At 39.2% G+C, this 24,678-nt stretch overlaps 1 protein-coding gene across 1 annotated transcript in view; it reads right to left on the bottom strand.

Annotated features, from left to right (window-relative positions):
* The window catches only part of CRYBG1 (crystallin beta-gamma domain containing 1), a 197,557-nt gene extending 188,766 nt beyond the window's left edge, over positions 1 to 8,791 (bottom strand). The window contains exon 1 of the mRNA XM_087443946.1: positions 8,493 to 8,791. Within this exon, the coding sequence (XP_087300072.1) occupies positions 8,493 to 8,737 (245 nt within the window). The 5' untranslated portion in view covers positions 8,738 to 8,791. The remainder of the gene's footprint in view (positions 1 to 8,492) is intronic.
* Between the last annotated feature and the right edge of the window lie 15,887 nt (positions 8,792 to 24,678).

The raw sequence follows: 24,678 nt of genomic DNA, 5'->3' as shown, positions 1-24,678 counted from the left end.
CACTAGGGGAAGATTTCCAGGGAAATAGTCATCAGGAAGTTAGAGTAGTCAGTTGGGCTCCTATCGAAGGTGGGTATAGGTCAGGAATGGAGAGATACAGTCTACAATCCAAGAGAACCCAAAAGAACAGCTGACCAGAAATCAGAAAACCTGAGTTTTAGTCCTGTTTCCTCCATCTGCATTGCATTCTTTGAACTTCAATTTCCTCATCTATGAAATGAGGGTATAGGCTTACTGCACACAGCCATTATGAGTCTCAAGTGGCATAAAATATCAGCAATGGCTTATAATCCTTGAAGTGTAAGGTCAACATAAGGTCAAACTTGTATTAGTTGTCAGAGAATCCTCAATGATAAATCAGAAAGTAAAACCAAAGGATTCAAGCAGCAGGACTTCTAAAGACCTGAAGTTAGAGCTGTGCCTAGTAGCTTTTCTCGAGAAATTCCGATATCCCCACTCAGCCTGAGCAGCACCTATCCAGCCACTTATCTGACCTTGCATTCTACTGCCTGTGCCAAGACTGCGGGTGTACAGACTAGGCCCACCTCTTGCTGATGCAGTTTCCTGGCAAAGCTTGGGCAGAAGCTCCAAACTCAGGATCTAGACATGATACTTTTGTATGTAACATACACTTCAGAATTTATGCTCTAAAGTTATTTTTTCTTTCAAGATTTTAATGTACTTATACTTCTAGGAATTTACATATTTTTCTCTCCACTACTTAAAATAGAAATTGTCTAGTACCAAAAATTAACTTGATTTCCTATATATATTATAATTTCTGCTTGTGAGATTTAGAGCCTAATTATACTCATTGCGGGAATATAAAGACAGCATTAACCACAGTGATTTCAGTTTGCAGTAATTAACCACAGGACTCAAGACCACCAGGTGGGGAATCTCAGTTCCAGCCCTTACGAGCTCCATGATGGTCAAATTACCATACTTCTCTGAGCCTAATTTTTCCTCAAAATGGGTATAATATTAGTATCTACCTCTCAGGAATGTTATGAGTTAACTGTAGGGAGTTAATATTTGTAAAGTGCTTAGAATATTGATACACAGTGTATGTTAAACTGCATCTTTCAATCGAATCTTGATGGAAAATGATGTTTTCACAGACATGGTCTAAAGTTGTTATAAACCAAATGTTTCCTCTATTTTCTTATCTTGTTCACAGCATGTATTATTTTGCCTCTTGACCTCAATTACAAGATGAAGCACTATCCAACCAGAAAATCCAAAGAATTATCAGAAGCTTATGTCACTGCTTATTAATTCGAAAAAACGTAAAAGGTGCATTAAGCATAGTGTAACTTGCATGTTGTAATTTATGTAACTGTTGGCCAAATCTCTTTTTTGAGCTGTTGATGCCAAAACCCTAACTTCTAATAAATGAGACTCAGTTAGGGTCACTGGCTTGAAACGGCACACAACAACAATAAGTACAGCCAGCAGCCAACTTTCTTCACCACAGAATATTTTGCCAAGCTTAACAGCAGTTTACTTTTACTCATTTAATTACCATCTGTGGGAAGGTAAAAAACAAAAGGCACTTGTTAATTCTGTGTTTCATTCTTCTGTGTTAGATACAGGTTCGACCAGTACTTGTCTTGTGTATAGCCTATTGATGAGAAAAGCTGGGGACACCACGAAGGGACTTTGGATACTCTGCCTCACTTGTATGTCCTTGGGGGTCTCCTGGTACTTTGTCAAAATGATCCCTTGTGATGAAGGGTCTCAGTCATTGCTACACTTCCACCGAACAGGTCAATCCAGGAGAAACACAGTGCTGTAAAGAGAGTACTAAGCAAAGTGTTCATTCTCTAGAATGAAGACTTCGCATAGATCTGAATCCCTAGAGGTATTTGGATGAGGCATTTGGCTTAGCCCAATGCAGCTGTGGTTTAAGGGAGCTATAAATAAGCTAACGAGACTCATAAACAATCGACTGGCCTTTCTCGCCAAACTCCCCACAAGTGTCAGACATTCATACTTACTTTATCTTGAAAACTCACTTTGAGACAAGATATTGAATTTACGTTTCAATCCTCTCTTGGGTAAAAGCCCAGAATTCATTTTTCTAAATCTACGAAAAGACACCTGTTGGATGTGCCAGGCAATTTGGTATGAAAATACAGTTTGTTTTTTTTTAAGGAAGAACACCTTGCTTTGAGAACATAAACAATGCTAGAGTCTCTTGAAAGAGACTCCAGAATTGTTTTGACAAAAATCGAGTAGACACCAAGTTAGCCATGTACCCTAAATAACAATCCTCTTTGGATCTGTAAATCTACCTAAAGAATGTCAAGAACCACTCATTTTCAGCCTACAATTTGAGAGTGTCAACATCATGTTTACCTACAATTTCAGCCAAGGTTTTCAAATCAGTATGTCACATTCTAAGCCCAATCTTTATTCCCAGGTGCCAAAATATGACAGAAGAGCTGAAATAATATAACCTCAAGCTCTAGATATTTTAAGGAACTGGAGAAAATTATTTATGCAGAATCTTTCTCTTTATTTATTTTAAATGCCACTGTGCAAATAAGTTTCCATGATATTTCTTTTGGTGCAGTATTGTATACAGCTTAAGATGATCATATCCTCAAGAAGATTTAAAGCCTTTGATGATCTCCATATCAGAGAATAAAATTTCTCATTAATTATTCAATATGACTAAAACTTCATGAGAGAAAAAAATTTCTCTTTCTTCAAGATAATCTTTTTTCTGACCTGAGTGCATTTGATTAAATCTTCTATTTCTACACTTAATGCATCATATCCTACTTTATTCATTTTCACCCATATGCCCCATCCTCCACTAGACTACAAGTTTCTTAGGAGCAGGGATCTCTTCTAATTTCATTGTTCTATTTCCCAGTGCCTGATACAGAATAAGCACTCAGTAAGTGTTTACCAAACGTAAGAAACTTCTCTTTAAAACTTGATTGATGATTATTTCAATAAGAAGATACAGAAAGGAATTTGTGCCATAGAATAATCTATCTTGAAGGTCAGATTGCATTGCTTTTCATGAAGAGGATCTCTAAGTCTTCTATACAATAAGTACAACATGAAATGGAGCTTAAGCAATTATTTGGTAAAGTTTTTCAAGGTAAACAGAAATGCACACAATTCAAGATTCAAGTGATCTCACCAGACACAATTTTTTAAATAAATAAATCACTCTTTTCCGAATGGACATTCCAGAAACACAACTGACCCTTAGGTGAACTCACACTCTAAGAGAGGTATGTGTTTTTAATGTTCATAGTAAGATGGGCATTTTGAATGAATATTAGGAGTCAGAAAATAAATTTCAATATCGAATATCTTTGCTACATTGCTTTAATCATGGATGAATAGTAAAGCAGTGATTTGCTGTCTCATCCTCACAAATAAGATTTATAACTGAAAGCTAAAGAAGAAAAAAGAAGAGAACCCAAGCGCAGATGTTCTAAAGGTCTCCAAAAGTGTTTATGTCTCCTGTATGTGGACCAAGAAGATTAAAGTGCAGACATAGAGGATGAATAAAGTGATACAATGACAGATAAGTGGCAAAGAATTATCCTAAACTAAACTTCCACTCCAAATCACTTCAGGAGAGGGCCAGCCCCAGTGGCCTAGTGGTTAAGTTTGGCACATCCCACTTCGGTGGCCCAGGTTCAGTCCCAGGCATGGACCTACACCACTTGTCTGTCAGTGGCCACGCAGTGGGAGCAGCTCACATACAAAAAGAGAAAGATTGGCAGTGGATGTTAGCTCAGGGTGAATCAGTTTGGAAGAAACTCCTCTAACCTCAAGTATAAAGTTTATCTTTGGCTTCCTAAGTCAGATGTATTACGACTTTTGAGTCCCTAAATGCACAAAGGCCCACCCTTTTATAGACCAACATGCACATCCAGATACTCAAAGGTACTTCAAGGCTTCACAGACTTGGTTACAACTTCTGGGCTTCTGAAGTTGTTTGACTCCACGTATAAAGTAAAAATGTATCTATTAATGCTACCACCATTACTATGAAGACCACTACAATTACGATTATCACGGCCACTATCATGCCTGCTTCCACCACCTTTCATCCATGGAGCACCTGCTTTGGGCCAGACTCTGTGCCTGGGGTCTGACAGATAGAATATCCAATCCTCATAGAGCCCCATGAGGGAAGTGCTATATCTCCATTCTACAGATGAGGAAGCTGAGGCTTAAAGACTAAGGCTTAACAAAACTACCCAAATGGCAGAGGCAGATTTAAAACTGAGTTTGTCCTATACCAAAGTCTATGCCTTTTTCACTGCAGCATGCTCTCAGAGCTACTATTTATTAAGCATCTGTTATCTTCCAGGCACTGCGCTAGTCATGTTAAATATATATTTATAACTTTCAAAAACAATACCAAGAGATAGGTCGCAGATATGAAACTGAAGTTAGAAAAGTCAAGAAACTTCCCCAGGAGCTCACAGCTAGTTAAGTGACAGAGCTAAAATTTAAATTCCTGGTTTATCAGTGGTGAAACAAAATCAACCTAAAATTTCCAACTCTTGCCTTTGGCATAAGCTAAATAAGGGAAATAACCCAATATTAACCAGTTTAGATGCAACATTAGATAAAACAAAAATAGACTTACTTGCTATGTCCTTTATGTTAAAAAATAATTAAACCTATTTAAAGTTCTAAACTAAACACTAAAGCTGCCACAAAAGACTGAAAACTAGAATTGACTTTAATTCATGAAGACTAATGCCCTACAGTTCCAGAATGCTTTCAAATAGCATTTTAAATGATTGTTCTTTTTCTGAAGACAAAAAGCAACAACAGTTTATCCTCACAACACTCTAGTGATACAAACAAGGAGTAAGCTGTTTTCTCTTTATAGAAGGGAAAGGTCCATGCAAGAACAGAGAAGCTAAGAGACTGTTTACAGTCCAGAAACATGAGCCTGTGTACCCTGACTCAGAGGTAGGTCTCTGCCTGCCCAATGAGGATGCTCTGCCCTCTGCACTGGCTGCATTTTTCCTCCAAATGAAACTAGGTCTGCTGATTTTCAAAGGATTACAAGGTCCACCCACCACTTGAGTTTGCCTCTCCTACAGAAAGCATTAATGCTTGCTTCTAGGTTTGGGGTTCAGTTTGGTTTGAGGGTGATCGTTTTTAATTCACTGCATTGACTGTCAGCCAAGAGCCCATTTCTAATCAAAATAACACTGGGTGACTTGAATAGGGAAAATAAAAAGGAAGTACCATTTCCATCATATAGCAGAAAATAGACATATAAAATTACTACTCACAAGGAAGTATAGGCAAGATATAATAAGAAAAAAGGAGAAAAAACTCCCATTTATTGAGCACTCACAATGTGCCAGTCACTGTTCTGAGCACTTGACATGCATTAACTTGTTTATTTTTGTAACAACTCTTATTATTCCCCTTTTGTGAATGAGAAAACTAAGGCACAAAAAGGTTAATAACATGCCCAGGATGACATGGCTAAGTGTCACAGTAAGTTGAAGAGCAGAGATTTAAACCCAGATAGAGAATCCACACTCTGAAAAATTATTTACAAAAAGGAGTATAATTCAAAACCTGATAAATGACAGTGCCACGAATGGCTGGTAAGGAAAGTCTGGCCACAGCTGGCTGTGCCCTCTCCACACATACCACTGGGCCCTCTTATGGCAAGAGAATAATGGGCTAGACAGGAGATGCGCTGACCCAGAAGGCAACAGCTTTATTTCTATGAAAAATAACATATTAGCATGTTTACCAAAACCAAGCTGAAAAAAACTTTAAGGGTGAATTTTAGGAAGAAAGGCAGCTATGTTCAAACTATTTTATGGAAAGAAAGAAAGCGACCACGACTGAATTTTAGAACATCTACACTAAAAGCCACAAATATTTGCAGAATACAGAAATCTGACATCAATAAACTTTAAACCATCGTTGGAAGGGTAAGCTCTTCTAGGAAGAGAAGCATTTTTTTCCCATCCAACTCTATTTTTTTCCATTAGACTTTTGCATTTATAATAATGATGATGGTTTTACATTTAGTGAGTTTCTACTTAGTGCCCAGAAGTGTGATAAGAGTTTTACAGTAATAACATAAACTCTCATTTGATATTCATGATAGCCCTACAGAGTCAATATTACTATTTTCCTTGTTTTCCAAATGAAGAAACTGAGACAGAAAGGTGAAGTAATTTGTCCCAGGTCACACAGCCAGGACATAAATTGATTTTTATTTGATCTAAAAGCCCATAATACTAATCATACACGCCCAACAAATAAGTGTGGCCACTTGACTGTCCCATCCTTACATAGAACCAAAGGCCACAGTGACTGCTGCACATTCCAGCCGAGTTCCACCACCTCCAAATCCTGGACAGAAATGAATGGACATGGTCAGATGGCTCAAGGGAGCCACACTGACCAAAGATTAACCAGAAACCTAAGTGTGATTTAGCCACTCTCTTTAGACTAGAAGCAGAAGTAAATAAAATATTTATAAAGATGATCTAACTAGAAAAATATTCCAAAGACAGACCAGAATGTTTAGTTTTCAGAACATTTGTTAGTACAAAGTTCATCATGGTTCTGAAGGAAAGGAGAGCATGCTTCAAGACTGAACTAAAAGGCTGGCATGGTGGTGTAGTGGTTAAGTTTGGGCGCTCCGCTTTGGTGGCCCAGGGTTCACGGGTTCAGATCCCGGGCGTGGACCTACACACGGCTCGTCAAGCCATGCTGTGGCAGCATCCCACATACAAAATAGAGAAAGACTGGCACAGATGTTAGCTGAGCGACAATCTTCCTCAAGCAAAAAGAGGAAGATTGGCAACAGATGTTAGCTCAGGGCGACTCTTCCTAACCAAAAAAATTTTTTAAAAGACTGAACTAAAATTCAAGATCAAGGAGAGAAGCAAAAGCTTCTATTTTAAGTTTTAGTCTAAAACGTATTTGCATTTGAATAATTGTCTCAAGTTGTGTATTATTACATTTTGATAGACAGGAAATGATGAGACTAGGTTAGATAAGAACAACCATTACAGAAATGTTTAAAATATTTACCGAGGTAATAGGAAAAATACTTCAATGTTGGCTATATCGTTATTCAGTAACATATTCCAATTTGTAGTTAAGCATAGCAAGTCTTTAAATAGATAAAAATATATTCTATTACAACCAATTACTACCGTGGATGATAAAATATAAGAAAAAATAAAGTGCCTTCTCTCTTAGTTCTCCTCTCTCTACCCCCTCACACACACTCAGACCGCCCTGAACCACCTGTGCTTCTCAGGAAGTACCATGCTCTTCCAAGAGCTGGTGATGCTCATTGTGCAACCTCTGCCTGGAACTCCTTGCTCCTCCCCTTTTCCGTCTGTCTAAGCCATTTCAGCCATCCTCTTCCAAGAAGCCTCCCTGGATCCCCTCCTCTGTGCTAACATCTATCATAGCATTTATCTCACTGTTTACTTTTTGATCTCCATGAGAGACTAAGAATTCTTTGATGACAGAAACCACTCTCATTGTTTTTTATATCCTGGCACTTTAACAAAATTTTTACTAAATGAATGAAATTATTTTGCAAAACTAAGACTTTTTCAGAAATAGAAGGAAAAATATGTCTAAAATGCAAATCTTGTGCAATTTTATTCAGCCTTCATTGTCCTAAGGGTGTATTTTAAAAACACATACAGAACGATTTTACTCTACATTGTCAACTGTCCTTCATTAAAAACATTTCACATCCCCGAATCACATAAATATACTGTTACTTCAAATTGATTATTGTTCAACAAATGCATCCATTCAGATAGTATAACTGAATAATTACATATGTAGGATAAAACCACCACTAAATCATCATAACAATTCAAAAAGCACAATGGCAAGTACACTTGAAATAGCTAGGTGCTGCCCAGTTCTGCCGCTGATTCCAATGGGGACAAGCCATTTACCCTTTGGTGTCTGGTTCTCTACCCACAAAATGGGGGTAACCATCTCTGCCACTTCCTCCTCCATTCGGATCTTGTGAGGACCATGGAGATATAATATCTGCAAGAGTGGGGATCTTCACAATAAAGGCACCATTATCAAAAGTATTATACAACCCCAAGATAGAGTTGCTGTCATCATTTGTTACAATAATAACCCTTCATTACCCTCCTGCCCTCCTTATCAGGTTGATAGTATGGACTCTTGGGTAAAGTCTTTGCCAGTCAAAATAAAGGCCACATGGGTGGGCACAAGTTCCTCTCGCAGCTGCTTGGTCTGAGCCAGAAGCCTGGAGGAACCTGTTCCCCGCAGCGGCCACGACTGCGCCCCTCTGGACCCGGTTCCACTCCTGCCGGGTGAAAGGGGCCCTGGGCCTTTCCCCTCCTCCAAGTGGGGTCGCGCGAGGCTGACCGTGGAGAGGACTCCAGGGCCAGCGTAGCAGGAGTAGACAGGCGGCAGGAGGAGGTGAGACTGGAGGGCTCGGGCGGGGAGCTTACCTGGCCTCACCCAGGGGCGCCCGGGGCGGGTGCGGGACGAACACCCCACAGGCAGACGGCGGAGGCTGCTGCTTCTTCTTGGAGCGCCAGATATGGAAGGGGGTGTGCTTCTTGGGGGTCCTGGACGGGCTGGACTCCCCGTGGTCGCCCTGAGGTGGCGGCGACAGTGGCATCTTCTTGTCTGCCTCCTCCTCCGGCTGCTCGGCCGCTGCCCTATCGGCCGCCCTGCCCTTATGGAAGAACATACCTGGGCGCCAGCTCGCCCGCCTTTCCCAGCGCGCCCTCGGACCCCGCCCCCTTGTCGGCCGTGCGGGGGACGGCAGAGGGTTAGAGGACGAGGAAAGAGCGGAGCGCGAGCAGCACAGCAGCCGGAGCCCTCTGGCCGGAGGCGACCGCCCGGCCGCGACACAGCGCCTCCGCGCGGCGCAGGCTGCGAGCCCAGGTGAGGCGCGCGCGCCCGGAGCCCCAGGTGAGGCCGACAAGCCCCAGGTCCCCAGCCTGAGGGCGCGCGGCGGCCGCGGGGCAGCGACACCTACTGGACACTCTGGGAACAGCGTCTCTTGGCACTGCATGCCCCGCTCTGGGCGGGGACCTGCTGGGTCGAATTTCACAGCGCCTCCGGTGCATGTGCCATCGGTCGCCTGCAGAGTTGTTAGCCGCTGTGTCAGGCTGGCAAGATAATGGCTTAGCCATGAGTCCTGCCTGAAGAAGGATGGGAGAGGCGCATCCGGTGGCCAGACCGCCCGGCAATTAGGACTACTCCACTCCGGCCTTTGGGTGGCTTGAGCAATGTCATGTGTTGGGTGGCTTCCCTTCCTGTTTGTAAACACAGATGCCAACTCCTCCTCTCCCTTCAAGAGTCTGAATTAATTTGTACCTGCATCTCATAAAGCACAAAAGGATAAAAACATAAGGGAATTAGGCATATTCCCCGGTTCCCACAGGGCCTAATAGATCGCTCACAGTGATTATTAAACACCGGTGCCGCATGGTTCTCATCATTTGTTTTACTGTTAATGACTTTCTTCTCTTAACCTCCCAATCGTGGTTAAATGGCAAAGGCAACTAGTTTTTAAGCAAAGGAAGTATATGAGCAATTATTTGGGGCATTATTACGATATGAAGAGTTCAAGAACCAAGCACGACTTAAAAATCCAGTACAGGACAAGACCCTCTTACACTGTAATACCTTCTTTCTTTTCTCTTCCAAGACCCAGCTCATTTATTCATTCACTAATATTCATTCAAGGAACGTTTCTTTTTATTTAATTATTTTTATATTTACATTTTTATCAAGGTATAACCTACATACTGTAAAAAAAATGCACAAATCATAAGTATGTAACAAACTTTTACATATTTATGTGGTTGGGAACATAATGAAGGACAGTTGACATGGTCCTAGGAAATCTTTCTGTATGTAGCTCTTGAATATACAATTATAAAAATACAGAGTATTTCCAAAACTTCAGAAGTCTCTTTCCTGTCCCCTTCTAGTGCCTTACCTCTTCTTCCTGTAAAAGTTAACCATTATTCCAATCTCTATCATCAGAGATTAATTTTGCCTCTTCAGGAACTTCATTTAAGTGAAATCACAATATGTACTCTTTTGTGTCTGGTTTCTTTTACTCAATATTAGTATTTGAGAATCATCCATATTGTTTCCATTTAGCAGTTTTTTATTTTTTAAAAAAATTACTGTGTACTATTCCATGATATGAATATACCACAATTCACTTATACATTCAACTGTGGATGGTAGTTGTTTCCAGTTTGGGGCTATTATGAATAAAGCTGATATGACCCTTCTTAGATATAAGCATTCATTTCTTTTAGATATATACCCAGGAGTTCAGTCTCTAGCTAATAGGGTATGTATATGTTCGGCTTTAGTAGATTTTGCCAAACGATTTCCCAAAATGGTTAAGTCAATTTATACTTCTTTCAGCAATGTTCAAAATTTCTAGTTTCTCTACATCTTCATAAACACTTGATATTATCAATCCTTTTCATTTTGCCCTTTCTGATGGGGGTGTAGTGGCATCTCATTGCAGTTTTAATTTATATTTCCTCAAGAAATATTTATTGAATTTATTGATCACTAATTATGTGCTAGGCTCTGACTTGGGGGGGGTGACTGACAGATACATGGATGATATACAACAAAGGGTAAGAGAATTAGTAGAGGTATGTACAAGGCATCATGGGAGTTTGGAAATGTTACTAAACTAGCCTAGGGGTTTGGAAGAGAGAAGAAGGGTGGTCCGTAAAGATTTATTACAAAAGTGGCCCTTGATGTGAACCTTAAAGGGCAAAGGGATAAGCAAGAAAAAGGGAAGAGAAGGGAAGAAAAAAGAAGGGAAGAGAAAAGAAGGGGGAAAAGGGAAGAGGAAAAAAAGAGGAAAAATTCTTATGCACACCTGCTCAAATATTTACACGTTCAGTAATTCAGTCTTTCATTCCGACTCCTCCAAGCAGAACTCTTCACACCACCCCTCCTTTGTGCCACCAGTGAACCTGGAACATACTCCACACTTTTCATATTGCATTGAAATTATTTGTTTACATATCTGTCTCCTATTAGCCTGAGAGAAACTTCAGGACATTTCTCATTCATCTTTGTATTTGCAGGACATAAATGTCCATTAATTGAAATAACTATTCAAACAAATTGATATACTAAATTAGATACCCAGAATGTTTCAGGCACAGATCCTTTCAACTGTACACTTCATAAGAGCAAAAGTCACGTGTGTCTTTTCATTATTATATCCCCAAAACTAGCACAATGCATGGCACAGAATAGGCACTCAATATGCATTTTTATATGAATTATATAAGAGATTAGAACTATGCATAAGAGACAGTACTTGTGACTAATCTAGTGAGGGAAACAGACACCTAAATACAATACAACTTGATACAATAAAATAAAATACAACTTGTACAATAAAACTTGATTAATGTTCTAACCAAGGTGTTTCGCTGTTTTTCAGTCATTGCAAAAACAGATCCACTCAGTCTTGTTTAAGCAATCAATTAATTTATCATGGCATATTAGGTGGCTCATAGAATATCCCATGGAGCTGAAAAGCCAGAATCTAAAGCTCACACATGCCCAGGCACCTTAGAGAGCTGGTCTGGCAAACACCACTCTCATCATCTCTCAGCACTAGGGGCTACACACCAGCAGCTCTGCTACTGCCATACCAAGAATCAAAGGCCTGTTCTGACCACTCTTGACAGATCAGCTCCCCACCTCACCCCCCTGAAGCACATATTGCTCACTTCTGACAAAAAAGTTCCACACAGGTACATCCGATTCCGGGAGCCTGGGTTATTTAGCAGCTTCCTTACTGCAGGGGAAATTTGAGTTTTCTGGGTTCTACCTCAGAGAAATGGAATTTATGTGGCTAAAAGTTCGCCAAACATAGCACAGGTATTCAAAAGAGTCTAGGCAGCCAAAAGCATGAAAGATGGTCACTGCTGAAGGAAAAGGCAAAAGGGTATGGAAACACAGAAGAAGTGACAGCTTTATGAGTTGTACCGATGAATAGGAATTTACCAGATGGAAAAGAGAGGGCTGGCAATACAGGCAGAGTAAACAACATGGGCCAAGGCCCAGGATTGTGAAAGGGCATGTGTTATTGGTGGGGAATAGTGAGAAGCTCGGTGAGGTTGGAGAAAAGAGGAATGGGGTGGGGCAGAGTGGCAAGAGATGATGTTGGTAAAATCAGGTGGGGCCAGATTGCTAAGCACTTGGTAAGCCATGCTTTTAAGGAATTGGGATTTAGTTTTGTAGCCAATAGGAACTCGGCTTACATTTTTAAGAGAGGAGTACCATGAACAACCTTGGGTTTTATAAAGTGTATCCTGAGTCAGGGAGGTGAAAATTTCCCCCTACTCCTCTTGGTTCTTTTCACTGGTCTAATAATTAAATTGACACAAGACACAATAACAGGAGAAAAAAAACAAATTTAATAGTATATATATGGAGGTCTCATAGATATGGAACCTAAAGAAGTGACCAATGGAAGCTTTTATACCTTTTAGAGAAAGAAACAATAAATTTGTGAGGAATTGACAAGACCAAGAAACTTAGGCTTGCGTTGTAATTAATGAAGAGACTAAGCAAAGTCTCTTACAGGGAAGAGAGAAGTCTCTTACCTTTCACATGCGAGATTTATATCCTGATTTCAGGGGGACAAAGAGGAGGGTTGGAGTGTTCTTCTTGCACGGGCTCTTTCTCAAGCAACTTTAATTCAAAATAATCAATATGCCACTTTGGCATATTTTGGGGCAGGCTGCCTTGAGCCCCATCACCTGAATGGAGTGGAGTAGGGAGAAACTAGTGGTGAAACCATTTGAGGAAGACCAGAAAACACATTGCTGCAAGAGATCAGGTGAAAGGTGATGGGAGCCCACATCAAGGCAGTGCGGCGGCAATGGAGAGAAGGGGATAGGTACACAATACATGTAGGAGATGCAATCACCAGGAATCATAGTAAATGAAGGAGAAGCAATCAAGGATGACTATGACGTTAGCCTTCCAGTTTAGGTAAATGCATAGAGGTGAAACCATTAACTAGAAACAGGAAAACAGGAGAAAGATCAAGGTCTCCGGGCATGAAATTAAATTTGGTTTTGAACATATTGAGGCTGAACTGCTTGGAGGGTATATAGGCAGAGATGTCTAAGAATTCGTTGAAAAATATGGTTCTAGAGGTCACAGGCTAGGGCTACGTATGTAGATTTGGACATCATCATTGAATAGGTGGGAGCTGATGCCATGAAATTAGATATCACCCAGGGCAAATGTATAGAATAAGGATAAATGAGGAGCAAGGACAAAACCCTGAGTAACACTAACATTTAAGTTAAGCAGTTGAAGAGGTAGGAGGATATTTGGGGCAGAGGGTAGCCCCTTGGCAAGGTCATGTGATTTCTATCTTCTAGATTTTAATGGCTAGATAGAGGCTGGGTCCTCGATCTATCTTATAATGCCCTTTGCACTCTGCTCCCTCTATCTAGCAATCTGAGGTCCATTTCAAATCTCCCCTCATTCTCCAAGAGGGTAACTCCCTCTAACCTACACTGATTTTTTTTCTTTCTCTAGGCTGTTACACTTTCTATCTGAATTTAAGTTGACATTGTGGTAGATTGTAAAAATGCCCACAATTCTCCTCTCTTTCCGTAAAGAGGCAGAGTCTATTTTCTCACTCCCTAAATCTGGGTTGACCATGTGACTTACTTTGGCAAATGAAACATTAGCACATGTAATGCAAGCAGAACTTAAAAAGAGCTTGCATGTTGGGCTTACCTCCTTGCTTCTCTTGGAATCTTGCTGCTATATAAACATGCATAGACTAGCCTGCTGGACAATGAGAGATGCATGGTCAAGTCAGTCCCACCACTCCCAGCCAACAGCCCCCATTACAAATATGAGAGTGAGCCCTCTGGGACCAGCCTGCCTCCAGTTAAACCACCAACTGGTGTCTGACACGTGAAAGATGCCATCAAAGGTTAGCTGAAGCTGTCCCAGACCAGAACTGCTCAGCAGAGTCATGAGCCAACTAAGTGGTACTGTTTTAAGTCACTGGTTTGTTTGTCTAAAAATATTCATCTAAAAATATTTTGTCTAAAAATATATATATATAAAAAAAGCACTGACCTGGCATAAGGTCAATAAACAGCCAACTCAATTGTGAACACCATTTGTATCTTAACCTCAGAGATGTGCAATGAATGGAGGTAATGGAAAATCCTAAACTACCACGTAAACAATTGTATTCAAACTACTTAGTAAGAAAATGTATCTTAGCCCAAATCAGTTGCAAAGTGTTTACCTGGATCAGATGAGTTAAAAAAATCTACTTAAAAACCATTTTAATAGATGGAACAGGGAATCCTTGAACTAGCCTTATATCATAACCGTTTCTATAGCACAATTCTACTATATTAGAATATAGTACAAGAATACGGTGTTCAATTAAACCACTAAATTTTGGGGTGGTTTGTTATGCAGCAATAGATAATAGAAAACTGATAACAGACACTAGAGGATTAAAATATGTTCTCTTCAACCACTATTAAGATCAAGTCATATTCTTGAAGTCTACAAAGTACAAATTAGCTGTACTTTGTAAATCAATTGTTTGAAATTTGGAATACATTGTCTCATAGAAACAGATTTTCTTTAGAGGTCCACTTCATAGACTAGCCCACAGGAATCAGTTCAACATATAATGAAGCCCAAATACCTTATTTGCAATAAAAATCCATAGAACATAATTCTCTTATAAATATTGCTGACTTTGTGGGCTTGCCTGAGGATCTGCCACCACTATTTTTAAAGCTGTTTCTATGAGATAATATATCATGTGGTAAGAAAGAAATGAAGTAAGGCCAAGAACCAATTCTCCTTGCCCTCTCCCCATCTCTCAGGACCAGAAGGACTGAGGTGACTGGAGAAATTGAGATCTAGAGGACCTGAGTTTACATTCAGTCCCCTTTTCCTCGAACCTAGGGTCTCTCCTTGTGGCCAGGAACCTTCAGACATGGGGCCAGCCAAGCTCTAGATGTCAAGGCCACTAAGTCTTAGAATTTTAGCTGTTTGGATTCTCCATCTTTGACTACATACTTTTTTCCCCAAAAAATTTATTTTGAAAAATTTCAAATGTACAGAAAAGTTTCAAGAATAGAACAAAGAAGGAAATTCTGCTTCTGGCCAAATGGAGTAACTGGAACAGGACTGACCCTTCACCACATAAACAACTAGCAACTAGAATAAAATAAATGAAAAAAAAATCTGCTGACGCATATTGGAGCAATGGGTAGCACAGGACTGTGATCCACAAGAAAAGGAAAACAAATGAGGTAAGCACTACAACTGCCCTTGCTTTCTGCCTTGAGGCACTTTCTGGAAGGCATCAGAAGGTGGATGTTTCTAAGAGGAGCAAAGCAGTCTTGCTTAGTCGAGGGGACAGAGGTTGGATTTTGAGGATGCTGAAGTGGCTGGATTTTGTAGGGCAGAGAATTGTAGAAGAAGCTGACGCACAGAAAAAAAATCGGGCCCAGCCCCAGTGGCCTGGTGGTTAAGTTCAGCGCGCTTTGCTTTAGCGGCCTGGGTTCAGTTCCCAGGTGTGGACCTACACCACTCGTCTGTCAGTGGCCATGCTGTGATGGCAGTTCACATAAAAAATAGAGGAAGATTGGTAACAGATTTTAGCTCCGGGCCAATCTTCCTCAGCCAAAAAAAAAAAAAATCAAGAAATATGCATATGGGGTCCCTTGAGACTGTAGCTGAATACCAGTCTATGCATATGTAAGGTGAAACTCCACAAGGGAGGAAAAAGCAAATAGCAACCAGTCAGCTGACCAATTTCCAGAACTCACACAAAACTGGGAGATGTTCAAATTCTGACCAGCGAGAGTAATGAGTCCTCATTGAATATTCAGGCGTTCAGTAAAGATTGCAGAAAGGCTATGCCTTAGCAGAAGGACTAACCTAACCCAGAGCAAAGTCTACTGAAAATCCACTCTAAAAAAAAGAAGCTTAAAACCAAGCCTAAAAACATCACACTGATTCGCAAGTAATTTAACAAGACAAAGCCCAACACTCTTTGCAGGAAGACTGATCCATAAGTAACATAACAACATCCAAGAAAAACAATCCGAGACTCTTTGGAGGAAGAAAACAAAATTCAGCACTTAACAAAGTACGATTTACTATGCCTCGTATCCAAGAAAATTACTAGACAGATAACGAGGCAGGAAAATAAGATCCATAATCAGGGGGAAAATCAGTGAATAGAAACCCAGAAATGACAGAGATGAAGGAAATAAACAAGAACTCGAAACAATTATTATAAATATATCCAAGGATTTAAAGGAAAACATGAATAATGAAAGGAAGATATAAACAAGAATCCAATATAATATCTAAAGGTGAAAAATGTAACATCTAAAAGGAAAAACATCACTGGGTGAGATTAACAGCAGATTATTCACTGCAGAAGAAATAATCAATGAACCTGAAGAGATAGCAATAGAAGCTTTCTAGATAGTTTCTGGATAAAAGAAAAATAAAAGAATGAAGGAAGGGAGGGAGTGAGGGAGAGGAGGAGGAGAAAAGGAGCCTTGGTGACTTGTGGGGTATCAAGTGGTCTCTCAAGGTGCAATTGGAGTTCCAGAAATAGCGAGAGATTGAGAGAGAGAGAAATTGAGAAAAAAATTTGAAGAAACAATGGCAAAATTTTTCCAAATTTCATAAACACTATAAATCCATAGATCTAGGAAGCTCAGTGAACTCCAAGTAGAATAAATACAAAGGAAACCAGTAATAAGTAGGACATTTTAAAGCAGCCAGGATAACACACACACACACACCACAGTGTGCATGGGGCATACAGATAAGAGTGAACAGAAACTTTTTATCAGCAACTAGGCAAGCCAGAAGACAATGGAATGTCATCTTTCAAGTCCAGAAAGGAAAAAGAGTCAACTTAGAATTCTTTATCTAGTGAAAATATTCTTTGAAAATGAAGACAAAAATAAAGATATATTGAGACAAAGAAAATCTGAGAGAATGCATTACCAGTAGACCTGCACCACAAGAAAAAAAAATGTTAAAGAAAGTGCTTTCGCTGAAGGAAAATGATATCAGATAGAAACTTGGATCTATATGAAAGAACGAAAAATGCTAGAGATGATAAATATGTGGGTAACTACAAAAGACTTTTTTTCTCATTTAAAAATTATGTTAAAAAGACAATTGACTATTTAAAGTAAAAATAATAGCAATGTGCTAAGAGGTTTATGATATATTTAAAAGTAAAATATATGACAATAGCACAAAGGAAGGAAGGTGGGAAATGGAAATATACAGAGAGAGAATAGTACAACGAACACCCATATACCTTTCACTCTGACTCACCAATTGTTAAAAATTTGCCACTTTTATTTTATATCTATCTACCTATCTATCGTCTATAATTCAGCATTATTTTTGTTGAATTATTCGAAAATAGTATGCTAATGTCAAGACACTTTGCCCATAAAGATTTCAACATGAGTCTCCTGAGTAGAAGAATAATATCCTATATGACCACAACATAATTACCACACTCAAAAAGTTTAACATTGATAAAATACCATCATCTAATCTAAGTCCGTATTCAAATATCCCCAACTGTCCATAGACCACATGCTTTGAACACAAAATTGAGAATCCCTCCCAGAAGGAAGTTCTCTACCACTAGGATTATATCTTTCTCCTTCTTATCTGCCACATCCCTTGCACCAGGTAAAGATAACTCTTGGTTTGTTCTCATCTCTGTTGAATTTCAGGTCAGCTATTCTTTTGTGTGAATGTTTCCAAGTCAGGTATCCAATTGTATTTATTTTTGCGACTTTTAATATTTATTTGGGTAATTCTTGGGTTAAAGTCCACTTCTGCCACAAGACTGTTTCACACTCAGGTAAAGATTGTTTCTCCTTAGCCCTAAATGTATTCCCAGAACCTAGTAAGTGCTTGGCACATAATAGCTGTTCAATAAATATTTTTGGAATGCATGAATAAATCAAGTGTTTAAGTTGGGGAAACACCTGTATCTCCTTTATATCTCTCTGCATCCCATAGAATGGGCCCTCAATGGGAGTTTAATAGATCTTTGTTAAGTGAAAATGTTCAGCACCATAGCTGGAAGTGTGCTTTGATTTTTCCTTTTGTACTTTCCTTTGACATTTAAACAGCAGAAGAATATGGGGGATACTGAATTTCATCTGTAATTCAGTGCACCAAGATGTAGGAATTTAGTAACTATGAGGAGAATTATTGCTGTGACAATGGAAGAATTAATTTTTCATAATTTTGATATAGCCCCATAGAACTATCATTTATTATGCACTTACTAAATATTAAACACTGTGCTAAATACTGTACATACATTTTTAAATTTTATTATTTTATTTTTTAAAGTCAGATTTTTTGTGTTTTTTGGTAAGGAAGATTGGCCCTGAGCTAGCATCTGTTGCCGATCTTCCTCTTTTTGCTTGAGGAAGATTGTCCCTGAGCTATTACCCATGCCACTCCTCCTCTATTTTTTTATATGTGGGACGCCGCCACAGCATGGCTTGATGAGCGATGTGTAGGTCTGCTCCTGGGATCCAAACCCGCAACCTGGGCCACTGAAGTGGAGTGTGCAAACTTAACCACTATGCCACAGGGCCAGCCCCATTTAAAGTCAGATTTACTGAGGTATACTTGACATTCAGTAAAATTCACACTTTTTTTTTTTTTTGCAGGGGAAGATTAGCCCTAAGCTAACATCTGTTTCAAATCTTCCTCCTTTTTTTCTCTTGTTTTTTACCCCCTAAAGCCCCACTACATAGCTGTGTACAGTTGTAAGTTCTTGTGGTTCTTCTATGTGAGCCACCACCACAGCATCTGGCTATTGACAGATGAGAGGTGTTATTCCACACCCGGGAACTGAACCTGGGCCACTGAAGTGGAGCGTGCCAAATTTGAAATGCAGGGCCATCAGGGCTGGCTCAAAATTCATACTTTTTTTGCATACAGTGCTATGAATTTTGACAAATGCACATAGTCATGTAACTACCATCACAATCATGATATAGAATATTTCCATACCCCAAAAAATCCTCTTATGTCCCTTTTACACACATTAGTTAATCCTCCTAACTACTTTACTAGGTATTTATATTTATTATTCTCATTTTCAGGAGAAGAATAACTGAGGCCAAGAGCAGCTGAGTAATTTATTCAGGGTTACATAGCTAGTAAGTGGCAGAGCTTGGACTCCAGCCAAGGTCTGCCTGACTCTAAATCCCATGATTTAAATACTCTACGGTGCCATTATTATTTTGTTGTATTCTGTTTGTTCAGCATTGTATTTCCCACTTTGTTACACGATGAAATGGCCATAAAGCTGTGACAAGAAGAAACTAAAATGAACCTTTCACAAATAGTAAGAATAGGGTAAATGAACTACAAGATAAATTTTATGTCAAATTAGAGATGTATGCTTTATTACACAAGATCAAAAGAAAGTGAATTTTTAGTTCGTTGATATGGTAGTGATATTTCAGGAGTTGTGAGTTCTAACTTTACCTCACAATTGAGGACTCCACTAGTCACTTGAATCTAGAAATACTTCTAAGATAAAAAATTTGGGAGTTGGTGGGTGTCTGACATATCAGATCCAGACGGTTCCTGTCCTCAAGTAGCTTCTCATCCAGTTTCACAGATAAAGCAATTATCTGCATTATGGTTTTATTTAGAGTTCTGACATCATGGGTGTAACCACATAGTATAGCTGGTAACCACAGCTATACCCTGGCTCTGCTCTGGTCTCCTGATTTCCAAAAACCTCTCTACCAACTGTTGCAGAACTGAAAAAGCAGTGGAAGCCAGAAGGTCAGCCTTACAGAGCCACCTTTATCACACACCCTTGCGTGAAGGCAGCTTCAAGCTGTAGGAAACAACTAATTAATTAGTTAACAGCTAAAATCTAATCTCTTTTAGAAATATGTATTAACAACCTTTAAAACGTGTATTTTATCAAGGAAGATTTTTTTTTTTTTTTTTGGTGAGGAGATCAGCCCTGTGCTAACATCCACCAATCCTCCCCTCCACCCTTTTTTTTTTTTGCTGAGGAGGACTGACCCTGGGCTAACATCCGTGCCCATCTTCCTCCACTTTATATGGGACGCCGCCACAGCATGGCCTGCCAAGCAGTGTGTCGGTGCGTGCCCGGGATCCGAACCGGCAAACCCTGGGCCGCCACAGCGGAGCGCACACACCCAACCGCTTGTGCCACGGGCCAGCCCCTCAAGGAAGCTTTTAACACTAGGAGTGGACAAACATTTCCATTGCACAATCTATAGCCAAATATATTGCTCTGAGGTAATTGTATATCCATATTCAACACATATCTTTGTACCTAGATGTTTGCTTATAGCCACAAAATTTAGTTGTTCTCCTGCCTACATTCAATCAAACCTCTGTGGCGCCTGGTGATGCTATTATTACAAACATACTGGCCATTAACCAACTTTGAATCCTGGGAGATATATGCTAAAAATTCTCCCCTTTATTGGTGTATTATTAATAGTAATGCTTGAGCAAACTTAAGAATGCCTAGACAGAGTGGTTCATGGGTTAATTATAGACAGTCTTCACTATATAAATAAAGCCTGTGTACATAGTTTAGGATTTCTCAATATGGAGATTTAATGTATTAGAATGATCCTATGTCATATACATTTCAGTACATTTAATGGCTGCAAAGTTATTCTTCAAGGATAAAATTTTTTTTTAACACAACCAAGAGTTATCTAAAGCCAATTATGGTGAATAAAGTAGATGATCCAAATAGGTATTTTTTTTTTCAGGATAGGGGATATAAAAATTAGCTGTATTTATAAAGAAACGTGAATTGTTTTTCTTGTGTTTCTTTAACTGGCTTTAAAGGCAATTGCAAAAAAGAGTTTTGTTGATGCTTTGAGTAATTACATTATTGTTTAACAAGTGTGTAGCCTTCTGGAGTTTCAACTTTGAAGGACAACATATTTTATATTCCATTATGCTTGTTTAAACAAGTCACCCAAGTTTATGTTATACCTTTAAGCTAATGGCCTTAATTCAAGTAATTCATTTTATTTTAAAGAGAATTTACTGGTAATTAGGAGTTAACACTGGTATTTTAAACATCATTCATTCAATTCAATTAGGGGCACTGCTAAATGCTATGTGGGACCCAAAACATCCTTTAGGAGTTCAATATCTAGTTTAACACATAAGACTAGTAAATATTAAATGATTAGAGAACAAAATAAAGAAGTTTCTGCTTTAATGTGAGTTTTTAAAATCATTTTATCATTACCTTACTAATATAATGCATAAAAATGAATAAATTTTGTTATTTCTCATTCCTTGGCTGCACCTTAGTTCACTATTACTCCTCCTCTCTTCCTAGCTTGTCCTAAATAACTAATCAGGACAACACCCATACCTGATTTACTGAAACATTCAGATTGCTTGGATGAGGTCCCATCCTGAAACTATGATATGCTAGATCTACATACCACACAGGTTAAGCATTGCTCATCTGTAGTAAACTGAGAACATTATGTAATTCTTCCAAACAAGTGAGTAATTTGCAAGAGAAGACATAATTATTACATGAAGAAATGAAAATAACAATATTTCTTCTCATTTGTAATGATTATTAACTCGTATGTTACTACTTGATTTATTTATTTATTTTTTTTGGTGAGGAAGATTGGCCCTGAGCTAACATCTGTTGCCAATCTTCTTCTTTTTGGTTGAGGAAGATGGTCGCTGAGGTGACATCTCTGCCAATCTTCCTCCATTTTGTATGTGGGATGCTGCCACAGCATGGGTGAAAAGTGGTGTAGGTCCGTGCCCAGGATCTGAACCTGTGAACCCCAGGCTACCAAAGCAGAGTACATGAACTTAACCACTATACCACCAGGCCAGGCCCATTACTTAATTTTTTAATTCATATTTGCCTTGCTCTGAAAAAGGATTTGAGGTAGATGAGTAAAATATAGGTAATACATAAGCAATGGGCTGTGTAGGTTGGTTTCCCTACTCAAAAACATAGAATATAATTTCATACACTAGTAATAGCATAATAAAAGTAGCTTAAATTTTTAAGCAACAGATTCAAACACTGCATAACTTGCTAGTTATGGGTAATTTATACATGGGACAATCTAGCCCATTAGTTACTATATTTAGTATCCAGAGCAATCTATGTCAACGTGGGTTAATTGTTCTGACTAAATGGATCAGTCAATTCAACGCAAAAGTTAGTATAATTGATTTTCCTCTTACTGAATTGACATCAACTGTGATGTACCCATTACCTAAATTATGGAATTCTAGATTCAAGCCCATAGTACCAGATCTCAAACAGATTGTCATTTTAAAAAGTAGAAATAAATGAGGCTGTATAGCAGACCTTGCTAGTTGGTTACCCCAGTATCCATTTCCCTTCTTCAAAACATTACCCTGATTATATTTGAGCTAAGAAATGTATCCTACTCAAAATACTGGATTTCCCAGTCTCTCTTCCGGCTGGGGGTGGCTATTTGATGCCATTTTGACCAGTGAGATATAGGTGGATGTCCCTGGAGAAGGTTTGTCATCCTAAAGAAAATAGTAAACCTTTGAGAGGAAAAATTCCTTGGCCTCCATCCTTGCCATTTTCTTTTCTTCTTCCCTCTGGGGGCATGGATGTTATGCCAAAGAAGCCAAATCCATCTTATGGCCCAAAGAATGGTGAGGCAGGAAGATAGAGTCATCCTGGGACAATGGTGCCACCATGGAGCCAGTACCCCCGCCCTAGAGACCTACCTCTAGACTTCTTCTAATGTGAAAAGTCATGCATCTCTGTCTTGCTTGATTTTTCTGCCATCTGCAGTCAAATGACACAGACTATAAAAATGCCCAAAATAGGTGCCAAAAAAAAGGTAGCTATTATATGTGAAATCCAGTAAATAGAAAATACTCCAGGAAAGCTTTAATTAATTAATAAATTAACATGAAAACAGGTGAGAGAATCATCTTATTTATTTATTCTTTTTTTTTTTGCAATGGATCCCTTAGACAGTCTAGTGAAGTCTATGGAGGCTTTCTCAGAGTAATGTATTTAAATGCATAAATATACATATCATTACAAAAAAACCAATTATATTCATATACGATTATCAAAATACTAGGAAAACAAGTTTGAGTTATAGTCTATTATGTTTTTTTATTAATGCAATAAATAATAAAGTCTCACAGTGGGTCTAATAACTACTGTAATTTCAAAGTGGGATGAGTGTAAATGACATTTCAAGAATCTGACTCAACTGCAATGTGAGTTGAATATATCTGTGTTTCTATTGGTGCCAAGTTATGAGAATTGCTAATACTACTCCAGTTTGCGGCCAAATTTATCACTGAAGGAAAAGGTAAATTTCAAACAGGAATTTAGTGAAAAGAAAGATGAAATTGTTTTCCCATCCACATTCTTCAAACCCCTAAATTTGAGCCATGGACCCCTTGGTTAAGAACCCCTGTGTAAAAGCCCTTTCCTTCCTTGCCCACCTGTTGTATCCTAATCATCCCCTAAGATTTCTTTTATATGTTGCTACTAGTTGTTCTTGAAGCTAGTTCCCATGGCAGTTGTACATAATTTTATTACAGCCTATTAGGGACTGTTGCCGTCATTCGTTTACTTATCGGTTCTCTGTCACACTGGAATGTGAGTTCCTTGAGGGAAGAAATTACTTCTGATGCATCTCAGTATCCTGAGTACCTTGCACAGCCCTGCACATAAAAGCCTATTAAAAGAACGAATAGGGGCCGGCCCCGTGGCTTAGCGGTTAAGTGCGCGCGCTCCGCTGCTGGCGGCCTGGATTCGGATCCCGGGCGCTCACCGATGCACCGCTTCTCCGGCCATGCTGAGGCCGCATCCCACATACAGCAACTGGAAGGATGTGCATGACATGCAGCTATCTACTGGGGCTTTGGGGGGAAAAATAAATAAATAAAATCTTTAAAAATAAATAAATAAATAAAAGAATGAATACACTGTTCTGGGAGAACACTAATCATTTTATAAACTGCTGGGAAAGGGTGGAGAGGGGAGAGAAAATGATACTTTATTTGCATTTGTCTTTCAGGAATACAGAAATTTCATGTTATGGTTAGTGGATGAAAAGAATGTTAGAAAATCTGCCTAGAATAAGGCAGTGAATAAAATAAGGGTACATAAATAGTGGAAATAAATGCATGGCAGGCGGAACATGAAACGTTCCTGTTTAATTTTGCTCTTTGCTGGAATGGCAATACAACCGAGATGAAGTGTTTTTCTATGGAGGAGTTTAGATCACGGGCCAAGAAGCAGTCTTGGGTACCTGAGAGAGGTGAAGAGTCAGCTGCCTGAAGGTTGCTTCTTAACTTCAGTCTCGCAATGGTTAGACACAGAGGTGAGTTCACTGTGAAGCTACACTTTCAGGGCCCTTCACTTGCGTGGGCCCCTTCTAAGGTCACTTAATTTTGTATCTGTAAGTTATTTGTGAGTATCTGTGCTTTCTAAAGAGGAACTTCCAAACTGTATGAACACTGAGACTCTGGTTAGAATATTAG

This window comes from Ceratotherium simum, chromosome 19, assembly GCF_057802395.1.
Source record: "Ceratotherium simum simum isolate JZ-2026a chromosome 19, ASM5780239v1, whole genome shotgun sequence".
Classification (NCBI taxonomy): domain Eukaryota; kingdom Metazoa; phylum Chordata; class Mammalia; order Perissodactyla; family Rhinocerotidae; genus Ceratotherium; species Ceratotherium simum.
This window is presented reverse-complemented; position numbering and strand designations above follow the sequence as displayed.